A 21,915-nucleotide genomic window follows, 5' to 3' on the forward strand; every position below is an offset into this window, starting at 1 on the left:
GTTGACTACTCTTGACGACTTTCCCCTCTTCCAAGTACTTCAAAATGGATTCCTTGAGGAACCCCTCCATGAGTTTTCTGGGGACTGAGGTGAGGCTGACTAGTTTATAGTTCCCTGGGTTGGCCTTCTTTCCCTTTTTAAAGATGGGCATGACATTTGCCTTTTTCCAATCATCTGGGACCTTTCCTGATCTCCATGAGTTTTCAAAGATAAGTGTGAAAGGCTCTGCAATGACGTGCCAATTCCCTCAGTACCCTTGGGTGCATTAAATCCAGACCCATGGATTTGTTTGGGTCTAGCTTTTCTAAATAGCCCTTAACCTGTTCCTTCCCCACTGAAAGGTGACCACCTCCTTCCAATACTGCATTGCCTAGTGCCGTAGTTGGGGAGCTGACCTTGTCTGTGAAGACAGAAGCAAAAAAAGCACTGCGTACTTCACCCTTTCCCACATCAAATGTCACCAGGTTACCTCCCTCATCCAGTAATGACCCCACACCCTCCTTGATAACCCTCTTATTGTTACCAAGCCTGTCGCTACCCTTCTTGTTGCCCTTCACATCCCTTGCCAGCTGCAGTATCAGTTGTGCTTTCACCTTCCTACTCGCTCCCCAGCATTCTCCAGTGACATATTTATACTCCTTCTTAGTCAGCTGTCCAAGTTTTGACTTCTTATATGCATCCGTTTTGTGTTTAAGCTCACCAGTGATTTCCCTGGCAAGCCAAGCTGGTTGCCTACCCTATTTGCCTTTTTTTTTTTTAACTGAGCATGGGGGTGGTTTGTTCCTGTGCCTCTTGAAAATACTGCCACTTCTCCTGAACTCCTTTCCCCTTCTTATTAGCTTCCCCAGTATGCACTCCCCCACAGTAGGGGCAAAAGCAGCCCACGGTTTCCCTCCCTCTGTGGCCTGCCTCATTGCTGCCCCCGGCATCCCTATCCCCAGTCCTTCTCTCCTGTTAGGAGTTGGCTACTTGCTAAGGCGCATAGGTGGGATCAGAGCCAGTGCTAGGGATGGGCGAGCTGGGCGCTTGCCTGGGGCCGCCAACTTCAGTGGACTGGCCCACGTGGGGCCAGAGCTAGCAGACACTTGCTGCAAGGTGAGGGGCAGGGCCACAGCTGAGCACCTTGGGGGCTGGGGTGCGCTGAAGGTGGCCAGGCGTGCAGCAGGGCCTGGCAGGAGGGCACAGCTGCACTGAAAAGGAGCACCAGCTGCCTCCCCCACCCTAACCTGGCAGCCCCTATTGGCCAGGACTGGCTCTAGTGGGAGGAATATTTTTCTTCTCTCCCACTCCTGGGGGTGCCAGTCATAGGTGGTCAGACCCCAGTGGGCAGGTTTAGGGCAGATCTGGTCTCTGAAGCCCTTTGGGGGGGAGAGGCTGAGGGTTTCAGGGGTTCATCCCCATTTCAATGCCCCATGTCCTGCAGGGCTGGGTACCAGTCTTCCACACGGGTGGGAATGGCTCCCATAGAGAAGCAGGGGCAGAGCAGGGAGTGGCCCTGTGCTCAGAGCACCACTCTGTGCCTTTTCTTCAGTGTGTAAAACACCCCTGCTCCCCATTTAAATACAGATCACAGAGTGCAAACCAAGACCTTTGCTGCATGGGCAGGTGTGGGAGAAGGTCTTAGCACATCCAGAATGAGGCTCGGGGCATTTCTAGCTTCTGGTCCCTCATCCCCTGCCCTCCACCACTTCCTTTGGGCTGGTCCTGACCCGAACAGAAGGGCTGCGCCTCCCCTGGCACAGCCACACTGTCCTCAGCCAGACCTGGTGCTGGGGGGGGGTGGAAGGGGCTGGTGGGCGTGTAGCCAGGCCCACAGGGGGACCTGGACAGCTCCTGTCTCTGTCTGAAACACCAGCCAGGAGCCCCCGGGCCGGAAGAGCCAGCAGAGGCACGGGGCCCTATGGGTGTTTGATTGGAAGACAGAAATGGGGGCGTGCGGGATGGACAGTTGCCGTTGATTGCCACTGTGGGTGGCCTCATGGTCTGCTCCCTCCTATGGAGCGAGAAGGTGCTGGGCAGGGTTCTGGGGGTGTCCAGCACCCCTACATCGCCCAGCCAGGGAGCAGAGTGCCGGGGTTGCTGTGATCATTTTGCTTCACTGCCGTCCACTGCTGCAGCTCTTGCCTGCCAGTGAGTGTCATCGGGTCCTGGGGCCAGGGGGAGACAGCCAGGAGGGGTGGGGGCAGAAGTGGGAGCACCAGCTGGCTGCCCAGAGAGCTGGGGTGGTGACCGAAGGGGACAGGTGAAGTGGGGGGTCAGATGGGGAGGGGTGATAGGTACGCAGGTGCGGGGGACTTGACTCTCCGGGTGAGTGTGTATGTGACTGGGGGGGTGCGGGGGCTGAGGAATCACACAGGCCTGAGATAATGGGGGGGGTGGGGCGCTTGGTTCCCCCTGGGCTCAGCTTGGGGTGGAGTGAGGGGGGCAGCAGCCCTGCCCCGTGTGCAAGGAGGGGGTGAGACAGACGCAGCCTGGGTGTGTCGTGGGCGGGGGCAGCTCTCAGGGCTTTGCCGGCCTCAGCCCATATCTGTTGCAACCGGCGGGGTAGAGCCCTACGCTCTGCCCCATGAGCTAAAGGCCCGCTGCCTCTCGGGAGCAGGGCGGGGCCCGGGGGAGAGAGGAATCGTCCATGCCAGGCTGGCTGTTCCCCTTCCACTGCTTGTGTGCAAGGGCCGCTCCTTGCGCGTGGAGGGGAAGGTGGGCGGAGCAGCTTTCCAGCATTCCTGAGCCGGCTGCAGCGGTAGTAGAGAGACGGTGGCGCGCAAGGATCTTGCAACAGCTGTCACCCAGCGCTCCAATCCCTGCGCTCGCAGCGAGATCGCGCGTCTGCGCCTCTCACGTTTAAAGCCGAAGGCAGCTGTGATCCTGTTCCACATTTGTCCGCCCCGGGCTGAACGCGCAGCCGCGGGCTGAGGAGGCCAATGCCTGAGCGCTGAGTGAACCCGCGCTGGGCGGCCCTGAGCCCCTGCTGCATCGGAGAAGCGACCGGCTGCCTGCTCGTGGCCGCTCACGCCGCCGGTTCGGGCGCTGCACGGAGACCTGAGGAGCGGGCTGGTGGGTGTCGGGGGTCCCGGGCACAAGGGAGCAGGAGCCCCGCAGAGAGCCGGGGGGGCTGGGAGCGGGCCGGTGGGGGAGGGGTGTTAAGCTTGGGGGGAACTTGTAGGGGGAGGGGAACACGCGGACCCGGGATAACAGCGGGGGGCGCTCTTGGCGGTGGGGGACGGGAGGCAGCCGCAGGAGCGGGGGGCGTGCGGGGGGAGGCAGGTTTCAAGGCTCTGCCCGCTCCGGCGGCGGGGCGCAGCGCTGGGCGAGCCCGGTTGGGCTGTCAACTCGCTGTCTGGGGCGCTGCAGCTCGCCCGGCACAGCGGGGCCAGGGCGAGCCTGTGCCCGACAGAGCAGCGCGCTGGGGCCGTCCGGATTCTGGGGCGGTCCGGGCACTGGCCGCGAACCCGCATTGGCCCGGCGGAGGCCGCGGGAAGCAGCCGATTCTTAGCCCGCCGCTCGGGCCGCCCCCCTGCTCTTCCCGCCGCCCCGATCGCCTGAAGCCACAGCTCAACCCCACCCCAGACCGTCTGTAGCCGATTCTCTCTTGCGTGCGGTACCGGCACTTGCTCTGCTCGCGGCGCTCTTGGAGACCCGGAGCGGGGAGATTACGGCCGCTGCCGGACTAGAGAGGTTCAGCTTGTAGCAGCCCCCGCTGAGCCCTGTCGTGCCGGGCGCTGCACAGACCCAGTCTCTGCCCCACAGAGCTGTCAAGTGAAATAGACAGAGGGGGTAAAAGGGGGGAGGGGTTTCTCCTCGTGTGAGAGTCACAGCTCGGCAGGAACGTGCCGCTGGTCTCTGTGCGTTGTACCCAGGTCTGTGACTTGTGTGGGGCTGCTCCAGCTGCCAGCAGGGAGGCTATGGCTGGTCTGTTAGTAACAGTTAGTGACTCTTGGCCCAAGTAAGGAGAGAGACGCGCGGGGAGGAAGCAATAGCCAGGGGAGGCGCCAGGCAGCTGGAAGTGGGCCAGGGCACGGTGGGAGGGCCAGAGCCCTGATGCTGGGTCCCCCCAACTGCAAGATTACCGAATGTTCCCGTTTCCTTTGCTGGCAAGTGCTGTGCCCTGTCCCTGTTGACTAATTAACCTCTGCGCTCTGGGTGCTGGCTGAGAGTCCCTGTGGGCGGCAGAGCTGGGAGCGGGGCCCTCTGGCTCCCCCAGACTGGGCTCCTGAGTCTGGCCCTGCGCACTGCTCCTTGCCCCTGCCCCCCCACTCCCGCCGGCTGGGCTCCCTCCCTCCTGCTCTGTGCTCTCCAGGGGGGTGGCTCACTGCCCCTCCCCCTTTGGTGCAAGGCAACTCCTGGGCAGATCCCTGGTCTGCTAGCTGGGGCTGGGCACCTCTGTGCAGCTTGGAGCTCCCCATGCCTCTCCTGTGACCCCCAGCCTCTGTTGGCACCAGTGCAAAGGTCCTCCCCCTGCACCCTGTGTGAGCTTCCCAGGGGCTGCTGGGGTTGCCTGTGTGGAAGGGGATGGGTGACACCTCAATTTCTCTCCCACTTCCTCTCCCTCCACCCCCCCGGAAGTTGGAATGGTTCTGTCGGCTGCTCCCCTGGGCCTCGCCCCAGAAGATCACGGACGGGTGAACGTTTGCACGGGGGTAACTTAAAATGAGTTTTTTGCATTGAGGGTTTAGACTTGGTGGTGTAACTGCCTTGATGTTAATCAGTCCCCTGTTGCCCCTAACCGCATACTAGGAGTTGGTTAGTGCCTGTGTGAGGGGATGTTTTCTCCTGTCCATCCCCCACTCCAGTGGGTACCAGTCACAGGTGGTCAGAGCCCAGTGGGCGGGTTTCAGAGCAGAGCCATTTTTTTCGACTTCAGTAAACACCCACTGATTCAAGAGCTGCAGCACGTGTGAATAGGAGACGGTCCTCCATAAATAACGTCCAACCAGACTTTTGTAACCCATGTTGGGAACAGCCACACGCAACGAGTTGTAATTCGACACGGGGGGGTCTCGACAGTCGCCAGGGTTCTGTGTTGGGAACCCTCGCGAATGTTGATTATTCACGAATAGTGTGGGGGGGGGGATGCCCAGATCCCCGGGGGTAGCTGTGGCTGCCAGCACTTCTCCCTGGAGAGCAGCCGATCGGCTGTCATGAGTAATAGGATTCGCGAGCATTAAGTTGGCGAATCCTGAGACTCTGCTGTGCATGTGTGCTGAAGGATGGTCACAGACTTTCTACATATTCTCTTTCCTCACCCTTTGCACGTGTGTGTTTGAACCATGGTCTTCCCGACTTTCACTCCCAAGCCTATTTTAATTATGCCAGTTTTACTTCGTGTTTAACTTTTGTTTTCTTTCATCACGTGTGTTGCCCTTCCCAGCAGGGACGCTGCAAGCTTCCTTTTCAAAATCAAGACTTTATTAGCAACTGGATCACGACAAAGACCCAGTGTCATATCCCACGATGCGCTGCACATAGTAAAGGGGAGTTATCCAGCGTTTGGAGATGACATATCACTTGCTGTTTAGATCTGTGTTGTTCATTGTTGGGCTTTTAGACGTTCACCATTTTATCGACAATAATCTGGAGGGTTTTGTTTTTTGTTTTTTTTTTTCCCCCCCCACTTTGCAGTTTCAGAGTCGGGAGCCACAACGATGTCCTTAAAGAGCCACGTGAGGCTCCGAGCGGCAGGTAGCAGATCCCTGGCCTAAGCTGTGCTGCCAGGCGGCTTCCCATTAAGCCCAAGTGCAGGCTCAGGGGTGCAGTGGGAGTAGATCTCCCTCTCCAGGCCCTGAAGGCTCCCTGGCCGGTGTGGGGTGAGCAGAGGGAGAGACCCCTCCTGCCAGCCTTGGCACAGCGCTGCTGGGGGCAGCAGAGTGGAGCCCCTCACTGTCCCTAGCCCTGAGCCCCTCCACAAACCTGGAGTCCCCCTTCCTGCACCCCCAAAACCATCAATCCCAGCCCTGCCCTAGAGCCCCCAGCCAGAGCCCTCACACCCCTGCATCTCCTCTGCCGTAGTCCTGAGTCTTCACCCTGCACCGAGCCCTTTGCCCCCCCCACCACAGGAATTGTGTGAAGCAAACTAATACCAAGGTGACGGGTCACATCACCTGCGTCACCCGTCCCCCCACATTGGGCCCATAACAAATTTCATTCCAGTTGGGTGGAAACATTCTTGGGCCCCTGACCTGGCCTTGGTGCTGATCAGCTTTCAGGTTGGCTGGCGAGTCCACAGTGGAAAGGAGGAAGCAGGACCAGGACCACAGCCTGGCTGGCTTCACTGCTGCTGCATCAGACCCAGCACAGAGGAGCTGAGCCTGGCCCAGCACCTGCATCTGGGTCCTCGGTCTGGGTGTGGCTGAGAGACAATGGTGGACAAAGCTGAGATCCAAGTGCCCCTGCAGGGGCCTGTTAACTCCAATGGACATCTGGAGAGTGGACGGCATCCAGGTACTAGGGTGGCTGCTGGGAACAGGCTGGGGGAGAGATACAGACTGACCCAGGTGGGGCCAGGCCCCAAGTGGCAGCAGCAAGTGCCCAACCCCCATTTTTGGGCAGCAGGGACTGGATTCCCCTCTTTACCCCCTGCCCCAGCTCCCAGTGGCTGGCTGGTGCACACAGTTACCGTGTGGCTGTGCAGGGGCCATTGAGGCCGATGTATGAGACCCCCCCGCCCAGGACAGTGCTGGCCCAGCTCTGCTTGGTTCATTTCCCCATCCCCCTTCAGCTGCATATTGCCACTGTCAGACCCCCATGTGTGGAGCCAGGTGCTCAGCACCGGAAAAATGGCCGGCACCCAGCAGGGGAGTGGTGATGGGGGGGGGGGGGGGCACCTTGAGCTCCAGCCAGCAGAACACGTGGGTCTTTATCTCTGTGCGCTGAGCTCACCCAACCTGGCTGAGAGTGGTGGGCGGGTCGGGGGGGCTGTTCTGCTAGCCCCAGCTTCTCTGAGCCTCTGGGCGCCTATCCCACAGCGTCTGACGGGAGGGGCAAGGGACGCAACAAGGCCTACTCTGGGGCAGCCCCAGCCCCGGTGCTGTCGGTGGGATGCGGCCTCACGGCCCTGGCTGAGGGGTGTCTCTGTGGTTCAGCTCATAATTACTACAAGAAACATAGAATCACCCTTGGACTCATGGTCTTAGTTCCCATCATCATCGTTTCTGCTGTCCTGACTGGTAAGTTCTCAGTCTTCTCTGTCCTCTCCCTGCGCATCTCATCTCATCCACTGTCACAGCATCTCCGCCTGGCCTGTCCGGCTTCCACCCTTGGGACAGAGGGACCCTGGGGGATGTTCCTGCACAACCCCCCTCCTGCTCGTTCCCAGCCCCTGCCCTGGACCCTGGCTGTGGGGAGGGTCGGACTGACATCAGCTCCCCAGCCCATGTCTGAGCACTGTAGGCCCAAGTCACCTTTGCCATGTGTGGGGCAGCCACTTACCAGAATAGTGACACCTTTGCTAGCGCTGTGGTGCTCTGAGGTTATTGGCCTGGCCCCACCATCTCCGGGTGCTGCTGCTATTGAAATGAGCTGTAAAAAGCCTCAAAACCCACCAATCACGTGGCCCCAAAGGTCTGCTATTTTTATTGGCCAAGTAAAATTGAGTGAGTGAGGAGTCGGGCTCTTCAGTCGCAATTAGAGGCGTCTCTCAGGCTTAGCTTGTAGGATGGGCCCAGAGTCTCACACCAAGAGAACCTGTTTGTATACTTGTCAGATCCCACTGCAGTCGATGGGCTGTGCAGTGTCGTGCTGGGGTCCTCGAGGCGAGGTGTTCCTCTTGGGGCTTTCCCACAGCTCTCTTGTTCCTGGTCTGCTCTCTAAGGAGTGTCTGCCTGTCTCCAGGGCCAGTCTGCTCTGCTCATTCACTCAGCCTCAGGGACCACTGACGTCCTTGGATCACCTCCAGTGATCATCCCCAAGTCTCTCCGAGCATCTGGGCCTTTCTGACGACGTTCACACCCATTCTTCACTCGCGCTGGGTGAAACAGAAGCACACAGCACTGATAAGCAAATCACTACGCCTCACACTTACATTCTTGTGTCACTCCTACAGTACTGCAGCGTGGCTATCGGTTACACAGCTGCAGGTGCAGGGAGCCCACAGAACACCTGACATGGAGAGGGAAGGTTAGAGACAGCCAGTACCATCATCTGTTAGTCACTGATTCTCTGCTCTGGGAACTGCCTCTATTAAACACTAAACCTAGTGGAGACCCCAAAGCCTGGCTGCGTTTTGCTGCTGTTCTGTTAAATCGGTGTTTTAAAGTATTTGACCATGTTTTCACCCATTTGACTGGTCACTTCACTCATTATCTTTGTACCAATTGAATGCCTGACTTTCAGGGCTGCTCTGACCCCCGTGTTACTGTCTCATCCTCAGTGCTGGCAGCTAAGCCTCCATCAGCTGCTCCAGGCCCCCCGGCTGTGCCCTGCTGCCCGGACAGCTGGATTGGGTACCAGCAGAAATGCTACTATTTCTCTGAGGAGGAAGGGAACTGGACCTACAGCCGGAACCACTGCTCTGCCCTGGGGGCCTCCCTGGCTGGGATCGACACCCTGCAGGACCTGGTGAGAGACTCCCATTGCAATGGGTTGGGCTCAGCGGCTGCTGCAGCAGGACCCGGCCTCTGCCCTGTGGGGCGAGGAGCAGCTCCGAGCCCTCGTGCTGTGAGCCCAGAGCGAATGGACGTCCAGCTGTGGAATGACCGGCCTGGCTGGGCCCGGGCCCCCACTGTCTGGGTGTGACCATGGGGATGGACCCCTCTGCGCTGCCCCCACCCCACATAAGGAGAGGGCCCCTGTCCAAGGCTGGCAGCTCAGTTATCTCCTGGCTCTGGAATAGGTCTGAGCACAGCTCTGCTCCTGCCTTGGGGATGGGCCAGGAGCGGCCAGCTGAGGATGGGGCAATGTGAGCAGAGCCCCCTGCCCTTGGCTGAGGATGGAGGCTGGGGCCTCCTCTCAGCACTGACCCCTCCCAGCCCAGCTGGACTCTCTCCATCCCCCACCCCACTGGGGGGAGCGGTGGCTGCTTTGTGGGACCAGACGTCTGTGCAGGGCTTAGACCCAGCAGAAGGTGGGTGTGGGTGACTGGGAGCTGGGGCTGCTGTGTGCAGTGGGAGGATCATACTCGCAGCCTGGGGGACCTTGTGCTTTGCAAGAGGGTAAATCTCACCCTCCCACGCCCCAGTGTAAACAGCGCCCTCAAGGTGCTGCTGGGATTTGCAGCTCGGAGGTGGGGGTGGGGGCATGAAGCATGGGGGCTGGGGCTGACCCCTGCTGTCCTTTGGTTTCTTCAAGGCATTCCTGCTGCGCCATAAGGGCACCTGTGACCACTGGGTTGGCCTCCGGCGGGAGTGGAATCAGCCCTGGAAATGGGCCAATGGCACCGAATTTGACCACTGGTGAGTCTCTCACCCCTGTGTTAGCTCCCTGGGCTGGGAGTTCTGGGGTCTGTGCTGGGCGAGCTCAGGGAGAGCCACCGCTGGGTGCCAGTGACACAACCCGACCCCGCCCAGGTCCCTTCCTGCGTGCGTTGGCGTCGGCCAGGTAGAGGTGGCCTGTGCCCGGGTCTCTAGGCTCCTGCCAGCACAGGCTGGGCCTGCAGCATTTCAGTGGCTGGGGGAATCCCCAGTCTGTCTGGGGTTGAACCAAACTGTATCTGTTTGGCCCCAGCACTGAGAAACGCCGGGTTTGCTGCACTCTGCTCCTGTGGGGCTGTGAGAGCGGCTGCTCTGCGCTCCAGCCTGTGACCTGGGAACGGCTCCCCTGGCTGAGACCTGCCCTGCCTCTGCGTGACTCGGCTCCCTGGCTGCTGCACTGCAGGTTTGCGATCCGAGGAGGAGGTGACTGCGCCTACCTGAATGACAAGGACAGGGTCAGGAGCTCGCGGTGCTACTCAGAACGCCGGTGGGTCTGCAGCAAACCTGCCGGGTACACGATGGGGACAGACCCTGCGCTGGGAAGGGGCTCGCACTGAGAGTCTCCTGAAAATTACACTGACAGCTCGCGTGGCCTTGAACCTGCCATGTCCCCAGCGCTCAGACTGGCGGCCTCCGGCTCTCCCAGCCAGGCCCTGGGGCCCTCCAGCAACCCTGCACGCAGCCTGTGCCTTTGGCTTTAGTACATTTAAACACAAGGTCCTGTTCTCTGGCTTTTCTCTGCACTGGGAGGCCCTGATGGGATGAGGAGGTGTCTGAGCGGCACCATTTGGAACCGCTGGGGAATTAGCACCAGGGACGGGCGTGTTTGTTCCGGCCGTGGAGCAGCGGTTCTGCAAGGCAGCCCCCCGCTGATTCTTTAGAGTTACCATATGAAAAAGAGAGCGCCCCCGAGAGGTCAGTATCAGTACCAGTATCGACCCGGTATTACTGTGTGTGTCTAGTACGTGAACAGGACGCGAGGTGGGTGAGACTCTCTCCCCTTCTCGGGGGCCTTCTCTTCTTTGAAAGGTCCAACGTGGCCACGCGTGATTGCTGTGCCACTGTGACAGCCTCCAGAGCGCCCCAACCAGTGCTGGGATGTTGAGCATTAAGGTTGCCTGAAACATGACACAGCTCCCAGGCGGGTGACCGAATTTCCCTCTGATGGACACCGAACGCTCGGTAAAATTGCTCATAGTCAAGCAAGTTCAGCAGCAGTCAACGTAGTACACTCCCGGAGCTGGCGGCAACAGCGGCACAAGTACACGGCACCTTTTGACCTCGACCTCAAAGGGGCCCTCAGATTTAGGCACATGTTCGTTGTTCAGCCTCTGAGAGGCTAGAAATGTGTTCAGTAAGAGTGTTCCTGTCCAGCCTCACGCTTTTTTGGAACCTTGGTTTTGTTTTCATGTATCATCTTGAGGGTTTGTTTTAATTTGTGTTACGATGAGGGCCCTCAAACGCTGGGAGTGGTGGAACAATGAACTTCTCAGCAGCAGTGGGAGAGGCGGTCGGTCGGTCTGTCTGTCTGTCTCTCTCTCTCCCCCCCCCCCCCCCCCCCCCCCCCCCCCGAAACTATCTTTCTGTTTGGCAGAGAAATTCATCACATTGAAATGTCTGTCGTGCAGTGGCACAATAGCACTCACACACAGGAAAGTGAACAAAATTACCAAGGAGCTTCAGAGGTGCAAGGCATTAAATGATGGAAAAACTGGAGCTCAGAAGCCATGTTCCCACTCATATTTTCCATCCTTGTGCAAGGCTGGAGTGGTTTAGTTTTTGTTCACGAAGGAAATTTGGACACATTGGCAACTCTGTCCTCTTCTTTTTTTTAAGAACAGAAAAGCAAACTTTAGCATATGTTCTGGTGTTACCAGGCCAGTCCCTTTTTTCACCTGCCTGGAGAGCATCCTACCCCTCCCACGCTTTTTTTTTTTTTTTTTTTATAGGGCAAATTGTCCCATATGCTGATCTGCTGTTTAAAGGGCTGTTTGGGAGGGCTGGAGAACAGTATAAACAGCAGAGTAAAGAGCTACCTCGGCCTGCTGGAGAATGAGCTGGGCGGGGTCCCTAAACACCATGAAGCTGCTGTTTAAAGAGCTGCCTGGCAGGGCTGGGGAAGGTGGTAGGGCAGGGACCTACTGTTCAGAGACATCAACTGCATCCACCCTGTCAGTGGTGCACCACAGTTCTCTCTCATGTGTAAAGCCGACAGACGCAGGTTGTCAGCCAAAGGCAGGGTGACCATCCATCCCTTGTTGGGCGGGACAGTCCCGTATTTGGGATATCAAAAAGGCCTCCTGACTTATTTTTAAAAGGAGACAAATTGTCCCGTACTTGGGCCAGCGCCCCTCCCCTTTCCAGCGGCAGCTGCTGGCAGAAGTCACCTCTCATGCCTCAGGGAAGTGGCGGGAGTGTGGGCAGCTGCGGCATCCCTGCCGTTTCCCCGGGCTCCCGGGGGGGCCGCTGGCTGCTGCTTCCCCGGGCTCCCAGGATTTATTATCCCGGGCTGGGACGGTTAAGACCGGCTATACCTTCACGTGCTGCTCACAGCTGCTCATGGAGAGAGGAGCCTGGAGCCAGAGAACCTTAGGGGGTTGCTAAGGGAGGGGGACTACTCCATTGCCAAGCCCTGGTGGAGGAGTGCAGCAGCGGCCTGGGGTGGGTTGGTTGTACCCATGGGATTTTTAGCTCCTGTCACTTCCATGGTTTCACTGCAAATGTGTTTTTTAAATGGGGGCAAACCAGATTCAGCAGGTTTTAAATCAGCAACTGCACCAGGCCACTGCAGGCTAAAAAGAGGGGAGAAACCCCGGCATTTATGTCCATACAGTGTCTTTATGGTTCTTTCATCATTATTACCTCTGGTCAGTTACATTCTGATTAGCTGCACAATTTTTATCGGGTACCCGGCTGTGTAATAAATGCCCGAACTCCCCTTGGGCGTGAACACCCCTGTGTGATTGTCCTGAGCGTTGTTAATCTCCGCACCATAATGGCAAAAAGGCTTTTTAGTCATTAATAGTCACCGGAATTATTGTAAGAGAATTTGACACCCCAAACAAATTTGATTATAACCATTAGTCCCTAATATCGTGGTGAGCAACCTGCTGGCTGCACGGCTCCAGCTCTGGCCTACAGACCCCCCCAGTGCCACCCCTGCTCCCCTCCATGCCTCTTACACACTTGTGTACCAGAGCCCTGCACTTCCCTGCTCCTTCCCCTCCTCTCAGTGCTTTCAGAGCTGTTGCAAACAGCATGAGTCATACTTCTCCCTGTTCCTCCCAGACCTCACCAATCAGCTTCCTGCGGCTGCTCCAGCTCTGGGAGTGAGAGGAGGCTGGACAGGGCCCAAGTATGAATCAGAGAATTTGTTCATTGCAGGGACAGAAGTGGAGGTCTGCCTGATGTAAAAGGTTTGCTCGCCCCAATTCGAAAGCCTGGACTTGATTAACAAGATACTTTCCGATCTAACCCCAGATGTTTGCAGCGCCGTACAGCCAGTCAGGCTGTGACCCTTCTCTCCTCAGGCCTGCAGGCTGTCAGTTTGCCTCTGAGATGAAGGATGAAGGAGCCCAGTGTGTCTCCCTGTGATATGCCAGCAGAACTGCCTCATCCAAAGGGTGGGTCAGAGTGACAGATCCAGCACCCACACTGTGGGGGCGATCGGTCTGTAGTGGCTGCCTCATCTGCCCTATGGATGGGATGGACCTGGGGGGGTTATGAGGGTGAGGATGATGAGCAGTGTTCCCTTTAATTTTTAACATGAATGAGTGGAATAAATTTTATGTGCACCAAGGCATGTGCACCACCAATAGAAACACACACTGCCGGCTGTGGCAGCTCTGCTAATCAGCTGGGATATATCTGAATCTGCTGGGCAGCGACCCAAGTGCTCAGCATACAGGATGGAAGATTAGCTGACAACAGGAGCAGGGCAGGGTTTGAGTGGGTCAGGTGTGGTTTTGATTTAGTGTCTATTTCCCTGGTACTGAGGGCCGAGTGGCTGAGTGTCATTTGTGCGGGGGCGGGGGGGCAATTTCTTCTTCCCCTTTCACACGAGCCGGATGCGTTTAGTCTAGTTCAGTGGAAAGAGGCACAAATGTTAGAGAGCAGGCGTGTGTTTAACCGAGAAAGCTGCACGGCTTGCGCTCCACTCATACAGCTGAATGCCCTGGTAGGGACACAGCAGATACGTCTACACAGAGGCCTTAATTCAAAAGAAACTATTCCGGAATAGCGCATTTTGAAATAACACAGCTGCACACAAAAATGCATTTCAGCGACTGGCCCGGCCCATATCTCCCCGCAGCTTCTTCCCAGCAACCCCCCACCCCACCCCGGTATCTAGGTCCCCTCGGGGCTCCAGGGACCCGTTGGCCTTAGCTCGCTCCTGCAGCTGCACTTGGCTCATGGGGGACCCATGTAACGAGAAGGGCATCCTGGCTGCAAACTTTGGGCAACCCCAAAGAGCTTCGGTCTAAGGTGGAGGACTTGCCCTTTGATACGCAGAAACCTTTCGCCACGTCTACGGCGCTCGAGCAAGGAGTCGCATAGCTCCCTTCGGCCTTTGGGTGCGTGCACACCACCGTTCAGGTGTAGGCGACGTGGCCCGTGTCGGAGGCGGCGGCGCTCCCAACCTTCCCACAGGCAGCACCAGCCTCGCCCAGGCCGTCCCAGAGACCGCCCAGGCACAGACATACACAGCCACGTGGCCAACAGCAACAGCCGAGGCAGCGAGTTTGACGGCGCCATGGGCGCCAGCCGAACCCCCCTCGACCCAGTCGCTCCGTCCCCTTCTCTGACGCTGTTGAACCACCGTCCACGGCCAGGCTGCAACCAACGGTCCAGAATTACAACAGCCCGATGGGTGCTGGAAAGAGCATCTGTGGGTGACGTGATCCCATTTGGCAGCATCCCCCGTCCCCGCCCCAACGACCCCACCGCCCCCCCGCCCCCCAGGGACCCCTCTCACCAGACGACTCTGCAGCAGAGGTGGTGGATTCTCCATCCCTGGAGGTTTTTAAGCCCCGGCTGGACGAGGTCCCGGCTGGGATGACGTAGTGGGGGTTGGTCCTGCTTGAAGCAGGGGCTGGACGAGATGAGCGCCCGACGCCCCTTCCAGCACTGGGAGGCGGAGCCGGTGACTGGCGCGTTGAGAGGGAGGGGCGGCTCCTCCCCACCCTGCCTCACGCGGGGAGGCGCGGCGCGTGGAGACCCATTCCGATTCGTTGCCGAGGGCAACCATGGGCCGGACGCTCCATTGCGGGGGAGGGGGATGCAGAGCGCAGGAGCAGGACCGAGCCCCTAAGGCACGGGGCCAGCGCGGCGCGGCCAGGGGTGAGCAGGTGTCTCCTGCTCGGACATTGTTTCCCATATTTTCCATATAAAGTAGATATGTCAATTCCTGTACATTTTAGTGCGGCCCGATCCAACCCCCCTATGCGCCCGAGAGGTTGGTACTGTCCGTCGGCAGCTGTTTGTCCCGCACGAACCCCTCCCATAGCTGATTGGCTGACGAATTCGAGCCCCGTTCCCCGACCGCTGGCTGCATCGTCTATAAAAGGGCGCTCAGCTCCGCCTATCGGGGACAAGCTCGTTGAGCTGAGCGAAGTGGGGAACAGACGGCGAAGAAGCGCCACCACCAGGAGCTCCGCTTCGTGCGATCCGGGGACCAGCGGGGCCGCTCGGGTGAGAGTCCGGGCGAGACGCGCCCCTGGGGGATGGGGGTGGCGGTGGCTGACGCTGCGGGCCGGGCGCTACCCGCGGCCGAGCGGGGACACCCCGGTGCGCGCTGCAGGAGCAGGAGCCGCCTGCCCCTCGCTCCCTGACGGCCCCCAGAGAGGCGGCGGTCGGGAGTGTGAGGGGGTTAATCCCCTGGCCCCGCACGTGGCTGGGGGGGCTGCAGGGCAGCGGCCGAGCCGAGCCGGGCCAGACCCCTCCCCACCTTCCCGTGTGCGCGGCAGAGGCAGGCGCTGCCCAGCGGGCCCGCAGCGCGTCTCGGGGTGGTGCACATCCCCGCAGGCCTCTGTGCACAGAGCAACACTTATTCCCCACGTGAAAAGATGGGCCTTGACCGCTCTGCTTGGCTCTCAGCTTTCAGCTCCGCCACTGAGGTGGGAGCAGGGAGGGAGCCAGGTCAGGACCTGCCGGGCTGAGCGCTGCTGCTGCATGGAGGCTGTCACAGGGTGAGGAGCCCAGCCTGGCCTAGCACCTGCAGCCCGGTGTGGCTGAGAGACAATGGAGCCAGCTGGGGAGAGCGAAGAGCGGCTGCAGCAGCCTGAAAAGGCCAGTGGTTCCCTGAAAAGTGGAGGTACTGGAGCCTGGTTCCTGAGAATGGGCTGGGGGAGACCAAGACTGGATTGGGTGGGGGGAGGTGCAGGGGTTATGACTCCATCTTCTGTCAGTGACCCTGCTTCACCCCAGAACTTCTTCCCCCTCCTGCCTGGGGAGAGCTGGAGCCCCCTGTCCCCCGGGGAGGCCGGGCAATTGTGGAGAGCCAGGGGTCTTGGGGGATTAAGAGCAACTCCTGGCCTGTGTCCCTGCCCCCAGATCTGTGGCTCCCTACAGCTCAGCTGTGGGGATGAGGCCCTGCTCCCCAGCCACAGCCAGTTCATAACAGCTGCATAGGGAGCCATGGACCCCACTTTCTATCCTGGGGGAAAGAGCTTGGGCCTGGGGCTGCCCTCTGCACCCCAGAGAAGGGGGGGTGCTCTCCACCTCATTCTTGCCCCCTACTTTTGAGAAACTTCCACCCATCCTGGGTCAGGCCAGGCACTCAGTGGAAGGAGCAGCTGCCCCAATCCCCTGGTCTGTGGGCAGTAGGGCTGGGATTCTTCCCAGTGGCTCTCAGTGTCCTGACCCCTGACTGCAGGGGATGTTGGGGCTGGTGTGTCAGACTCCTTAGGACAGCACAGGCCCAGCCCTGCCTGATTTTCCCTGCCGCCCACCTGCCCTTCACTGCTTTGCCAGTGTGAGAGCCCCATGTGTGGGGATGGGAGCTTGACCTGGGAGGGGTGAGTGGGGACAAGGGGCTGACACTCAGCAGTGGCAAGGCAGGGGTGGGGGGCACCTTGAGCTCCTGTCCCCAGAACACAGGTCCTTCCTTTTGTGCCCCTGAGCTTGCTGGCCTGGTGGCAGCCTGGCTGGGAGTGCCCAGGTGGGGGCACTGGGCTGAGGGGAGGGAGGGGCTGTTCCGCCTGAGCTTCCGGGTGTCTCTCCAGAGAGTCTCAGGAGGAGCAAGAGACACAAGGAGGCCTGTCCTAGGGCGGCTGCGGCCCCAGTGTGATCAGTGAATTGCAGCCTGGCAGTTCTGGCTGACGGGTCCCTCTTTCAGGTCCTGGAGCCAATGGCAGGAGATGCCGAGCACGAATGGTCGTGGTCGCCCAGGTACTTCTCGTGTCAGCTTTGGTCGCTGCCATCATTGCTGTGGCTGGTGAGTTCCCATCCTCCGCCCTCGTCCCTCCCATCTCTGCACATCCCACCCCCGGGAGCTGCCGCAGTTGGTCTCCTCTGGGCTGTCTGCCCGCCCCTGGGACACAGGATCCTGGGGGGGATGTTCCTCCTGGAGCTGGCTCCTTCCAGGCCCCTGCCTTGGGCTCAGGCTGTGAGCTGGGACAGTGTGACATGCACTCCCCAGCTTATCTGTGAGCACTGCAGACCCCAGTCACCGTGGCCATGTGCTGAGGCAGTCACTTAGTGGGGTATCTGAGGGGATGGGGGCAGAGCACCTAGGAGCCCTTTGGCTGTGCTGTGACCAGCCTGGCCTCCCCACATCTTTGGGCCCTGGCTGGGGCTGGGCAGCAGATGCTGTCTCCAGCTCATCTCAGTAACACAGGAAACTATATGCTCTGTTTTTCCATTCATGTGTGGAATAAATTTTGTGCACCAATATGGAGGTGATGTGCACCACAGCAGAAACCAAAAACCTACTTGTAATACAGCAGGGGTGTCCAACCAGTTAGACAAAAGGAACCAAAATAGCTGTATGTGAAGTCCAGCGAGCCGTGTATTGTATAAATAGACATCTGTTTATTGAGATTATCTTACACTGTAGGTATACTTCTCTCCTGCTCTCTGAAAGATGGACAATAGCTGGCTCAATGCTTCCCCCTCCTGCTGTGCCAGGCAACCACAGCCCCTCTGCTTTAATCCAAGGCCTCCCCAGAGGCAGGCACCCCTAGCTCTCCCTCCCAACCCAATGTGTCTTCTCCTCCTTACCTGGCTGATCTGGCACAGGCATCTCTGCCAGCCTTAGTCTGTGCCCCCTGGACAGTCCTGGGTGGTGTCCCTATGCAGCTGGGTGAAGGGGTCAGTTGACCCTGTTCGGCGGCTGCTGTCAATGTCACATGCTCCAGCTGGAGTGCAGGGCAGGAGGCAGCCACGTTTTGACTGGGTCCTGGAGCCGTGTGCTTTGCCCAGAACTTTGTCTCATGGCTTCATTTTGAAATGGGTGGTGGCGGGGGGGTGGGGGTTGGTGGTGAATGACTTAGGCTACTTCTACATGTGCAGCCAACATCAAAATAGCTTATTTCGATGTTGCAACATCGAAATAGTCTATTTCAATGAATAACGTCTACATGTCCTCCAGGGCCAGCAACGTCGATGTTCAACTTCGACGTTGCTCAGCCCAACATCGAAATAGGCGCTGCGAGGGAACGTCTACACGTCAAAGTAGCACACATCGAAATAGGGATGCCAGGCACAGCTGCAGACAGGGTCACAGGGCGGACTCAACAGCAATCCGCTCCCTTAAAGGGCCCCTCCCAGACACAGTTGCACTAAACAACACAAGGTACACAGAGCTGACAACTGGTTGCAGACCCTGTGCCTGCAGCATGGATCCCCAGCTGCCGCAGAAGCAGCCAGAAGCCCTGGGCTAAGGGCTGCTGCCCACGGTGACCATAGAGCCCCGCAGGGGCTGGAGAGAGAGCATCTCTCAACCCCCCAGCTGATGGCCGCCATGGAGGACCCAGCAATTTCGATGTTGCGGGATGCGGCTCGTCTACACGGTCCCTACTTCGACGTTGAACGTCGAAGTAGGGCGCTATTCCTATCTCCTCATGAGGTTAGTGACTTCGACGTCTCGCCGCCTAACGTCGAAGTTAACTTCGAAATAGCACCCGACGCGTGTAGACGCGACAGGCACTATTTCGAAGTTGGTGCCGCTACTTCGAAGTAGCGTGCACGTGTAGACGCAGCTTTAGTGTTTCAATTGGGCATCTGCACCTGTCTAACACCCATCCTCCTGCAGAGCGGAAGGCCTGGCTGATTTCTTTTTTTAGTACTGTTCTCGGCGCTGGGGTGTAAAACACTTGATCATTCTTGGACCCATCTGACTGGTCACTTTACCTATTGGTCTCTGTACCAGTCAAGTGCTCAACTCTAGGGGCAGCTCTGACCCCCCCCTTCACCCCACCCTGTTACTGTCTCATCCTCAGTGCTGGCTGCTAAGCCTCGATCAGCTGCTCTGGGCCTGGCTGCTGAGCACTGCTGCCTGGATGTCTGGGTCGGGTACCAGGGGAAATGCTACTATTTCTCTGAGGATGAAGGAAACTGGACCGACAGCCAGAGCCACTGCTCTGCCCTGGGAGCCTCCCTGGCTGGGATCGACACCCTGCAGGAAATGGTGAGTCTCCTATTGCAATGGCCTGGGCTCTGCCCTGCTGGGGGGGAAGAGCAGCTCTGAGCCCTTGTGCTGGGAGCCCAGAGTGAATGGACGCCCAGGTGCAGAATGCCTGGCCTGGTTGGGCCCAGGACCTCACTGTGTGACCACAGGGATTGTCCCATCTGCTGCCCCTGCTCCACATAGGAAGGTGGCCCCTGTCTAGGGCTGGGCTGCTCAGGCATCTCCTGGCTCCGGAATGGGGCTGAGCACAGCCCTGCTCCTGCCTTGGGGATGGGCAAGGAGCGGCCAGCTGAGGATGGGGCCTGGGATCTCTTCCCATCTCAGCTGGACTCTGCCCCTCCACAACCTCGCTGTGAGGAGCAGCAGCTGCTCTGGGGGCCAGATGTCTGCACAGGGCTTAGAATCAGCAGCTGCCCTGGCCAGGAGGAGTTGAGTGCAGGTGATGGGGAGCAGAAACGTGTGCAGTGGGTCATACTTGCTGCCTGGGGGACCTTGTGCCTCACAAGAGGGAGATTGCACCCACCTCCTCACAATAAACTGAGTGCCCTTCAGTGTGTGCCAGCCAGGGTCAGGGGATGAAGCGCTGGGGCTGACCCCTGCTGTCCTTTGGCTTTATTCAAGGCCTTCCTGCTGCGCTATATGGGTGGCTATGATCACTGGGTTGGCCTCCAGCAGGAGCGGAATCAACCCTGGAAATGGACGAATGGCACCAAATTCAACCACTGGTGAGCCTCTTACCCCTGCTCTCAGGGTCCTGGGGTCTGTGCTGGGCGAGCTCAGGGAGAGCCATTGCTGGGTGCCAGTGAGAACCCAGCCTTGCCCAGGGTCATTCCCTTCCTGTGTCAGCCAGATGGTGCCAGACTGTCCCTGGGTGTCTGGGCTCTTGCCCTGAGTGTGGGCTGGGTCTGTGGCATTTCAGTGAATGGGGGAAGCCCCCCAGTCTCTTTGGGGTGGAACGAGACACTCTCTCTGGCCCCAGCACGGAGAAACACCGGGTTTGCTGCACTCTGCTCCTGTGGGGCTGAGAGCAGCTGCTCCGCGCTCTGGCCTGTGACCTGAGAACGGGTCCCCTGGCTGGGACCTGCCTGGCCTCTGCCTGACTCAGCTTCCTGGCTGCTGTGCTGCAGGTTTGAGATCCGAGGAGGAGGTGACTGCGCCTACCTGAACAACCAGAACAGGGTCAGCAGCTCGCGGTGCTACTTGGAACGCCAGTGGGTCTGTAGCAAACCTGTTGGGACAGGCTCTGCGCTGGGAGGGGGCTCACAGTGAGTCTCCTGGAAGTGACACTGATGCAGGCCACATGGCCTTGAACTACCTACACCTGTATTGATCAGCCTGCCAGCCTCCAGATCTCTCAGCCAGGCCCTGGGACTCTCCAACCCTGGACGTTCTTTTCTACCTTTTAAACTCGGGGTCCTATTCTCCAGCTCTTCTCTGCCCTGGGAGGCCCTGATTGGAGGAGGTGTCTGAGCTGCATGGTTTGGAAATGATGGGGAAACAGCACAAGGGATGTCTACTTGTTCAGGCTGCAGAACAGTGTCTCTCAAAGGCAGCCCCCAGTTGATTGTTGTGCTACTGTGAGAGCCTCTAATGTGCCCCAACAATCAGATGTTGAGTCTTGAAGTTGCCTTCAACATGCCATGAAGCCTAAGACACATCTTGCCCTTTGCTGTAGCCTGCTCTGTGGCAGGTGAACTGATCTGTGCAGGGGTCCATCTATATATCTCTGTATTTAATCATTTTCATACCACTTCTGTATTACGTCTCCATGTTTAAACTTCACTTCCAGAGGTTTATGTGAAGGCTTCTGTATATCTCTGCATTGTCACTTTACATAGCAGCTTTTTATAACCTGCTATGAAGTCTCTTTGCACTGAGCTGAATGTCTTTCTGCCAGGTTCTCTCTTCCCCACTTCTTTTTTTGATCCATTGCCCTGTTGAGTGAATGAGGTGAGTGGATAAGGCAGGAGAGGCAGCAACAGGTGCATTGGCTAGGGAGGGGACAGATGCAAGAGCCATAAGACCTGTGAACAATTATCAGGTGGCCGTGTTAGTCTGTAGCTTCGAGGACAAGTCTTGGGGCACCTTTCAGGCTAACAGATATTTTGGAGCATCAGCTTTCGTGAGCAGAGACCCACTTCATCAGATGCATGAGAGGGGCTGGGGGGGGGTTGTTCAAAGAAGTACTTGAAGAGTAATAGGCAGTCTGTCCTGTCCAGTGTCTCGAGCTTGCACAGGCTCATTGCTTGTGGACTCGCATGTGGCTGAGGAGTCCAAGCTTGGAACGGCCTGGGCATCCACAGTGGGGAGCAAGGGAATTGTCCTGGCTCTGTTAGTTTGGCTTTTGCTTTCTTCTCAAAGCATCTGAGGCACACACATCACTGCTCTTCAAAGTTGTCGTACGAGAGCACGCCAGCCTGTTTGTTTTTTTTGCGTGCTGATCTGGTCTTAAACCAGCATGAGCAACGTTGGCCTTCACGCAGTCTTTATACCTCTGGCAAAGCCTCCTTTGATTCCTCTTGCCCTCGGAGAGCTCACGGTAGAGGAGTTGCTTGGGGTGGTGGTGGGGGGGTGTCAGGTGTATTTAAAGGGGGGGGTGGGTCCCAGTAAAAGGGAGGGTTGGAGTTGACAAGGTCTATTCAGTCAGGGTGGAAATGGCCCATTCTCAGTAGTATACATCAAGAGAGGAGAAAAGTCAGATCAGTCGGGGCGGGGGGGTGGCCCACTGTCAGATTCTAATGTGAAGGTCTGAACATAGAGAACAGAGAAACTGCTTTTGTAAGGGGCCAGCCAGTCCCAGCCTCTGTTTAATCCTTGGTTGAAGGAGTCAAGTTTGCAAATGAATTGTAGCTCATTTTTCTCCATTTTATTTTTGCAACTTTG

General features: G+C 58.2%; 2 protein-coding genes across 8 annotated transcripts; both read left to right on the forward strand.

The window, feature by feature from the left end:
• The first annotated feature begins 2,788 nt into the window (after window positions 1-2,788).
• LOC142024926 (C-type lectin domain family 2 member A-like) lies at window positions 2,789-10,942 on the forward strand. Of its 7 annotated transcripts, XR_012648531.1 has the most exons (8): window positions 2,789-3,054; window positions 5,620-5,679; window positions 6,197-6,438; window positions 6,963-7,163; window positions 8,366-8,553; window positions 9,283-9,386; window positions 9,658-10,319; window positions 10,434-10,942. XR_012648531.1 is itself a non-coding variant. In XM_075017274.1 (7 exons), the coding sequence occupies exons 3-7, from the start codon at window positions 6,357-6,359 to the stop codon at window positions 9,959-9,961; spliced, it is 879 nt and encodes a 292-aa protein (XP_074873375.1). In that variant the 5' UTR covers window positions 2,789-3,054; window positions 5,620-5,679; window positions 6,197-6,356; the 3' UTR covers window positions 9,962-10,942. The 7 variants fall into 7 exon arrangements, 6 of the variants coding, with proteins under 6 accessions (XP_074873375.1, XP_074873377.1, XP_074873379.1 ...); XM_075017274.1 differs by having other exon boundaries at window positions 9,658-10,942; XM_075017278.1 differs by having other exon boundaries at window positions 2,791-3,054; window positions 9,808-10,942.
• A 3,983-nt stretch (window positions 10,943-14,925) lies between these two features.
• Window positions 14,926-21,584, forward strand: LOC142024953 (C-type lectin domain family 2 member B-like). Its single transcript, XM_075017335.1, has 6 exons — window positions 14,926-15,095; window positions 15,501-15,717; window positions 16,741-16,839; window positions 18,845-19,032; window positions 19,654-19,757; window positions 20,160-21,584. The coding sequence occupies exons 2-6, from the start codon at window positions 15,645-15,647 to the stop codon at window positions 20,299-20,301; spliced, it is 606 nt and encodes a 201-aa protein (XP_074873436.1). The 5' UTR covers window positions 14,926-15,095; window positions 15,501-15,644; the 3' UTR covers window positions 20,302-21,584.
• The last annotated feature ends 331 nt before the right edge of the window (window positions 21,585-21,915 follow it).

Source organism: Carettochelys insculpta, chromosome 22, assembly GCF_033958435.1.
Source record: "Carettochelys insculpta isolate YL-2023 chromosome 22, ASM3395843v1, whole genome shotgun sequence".
In the NCBI taxonomy this organism is placed as follows: Eukaryota; Metazoa; Chordata; order Testudines; family Carettochelyidae; genus Carettochelys; species Carettochelys insculpta.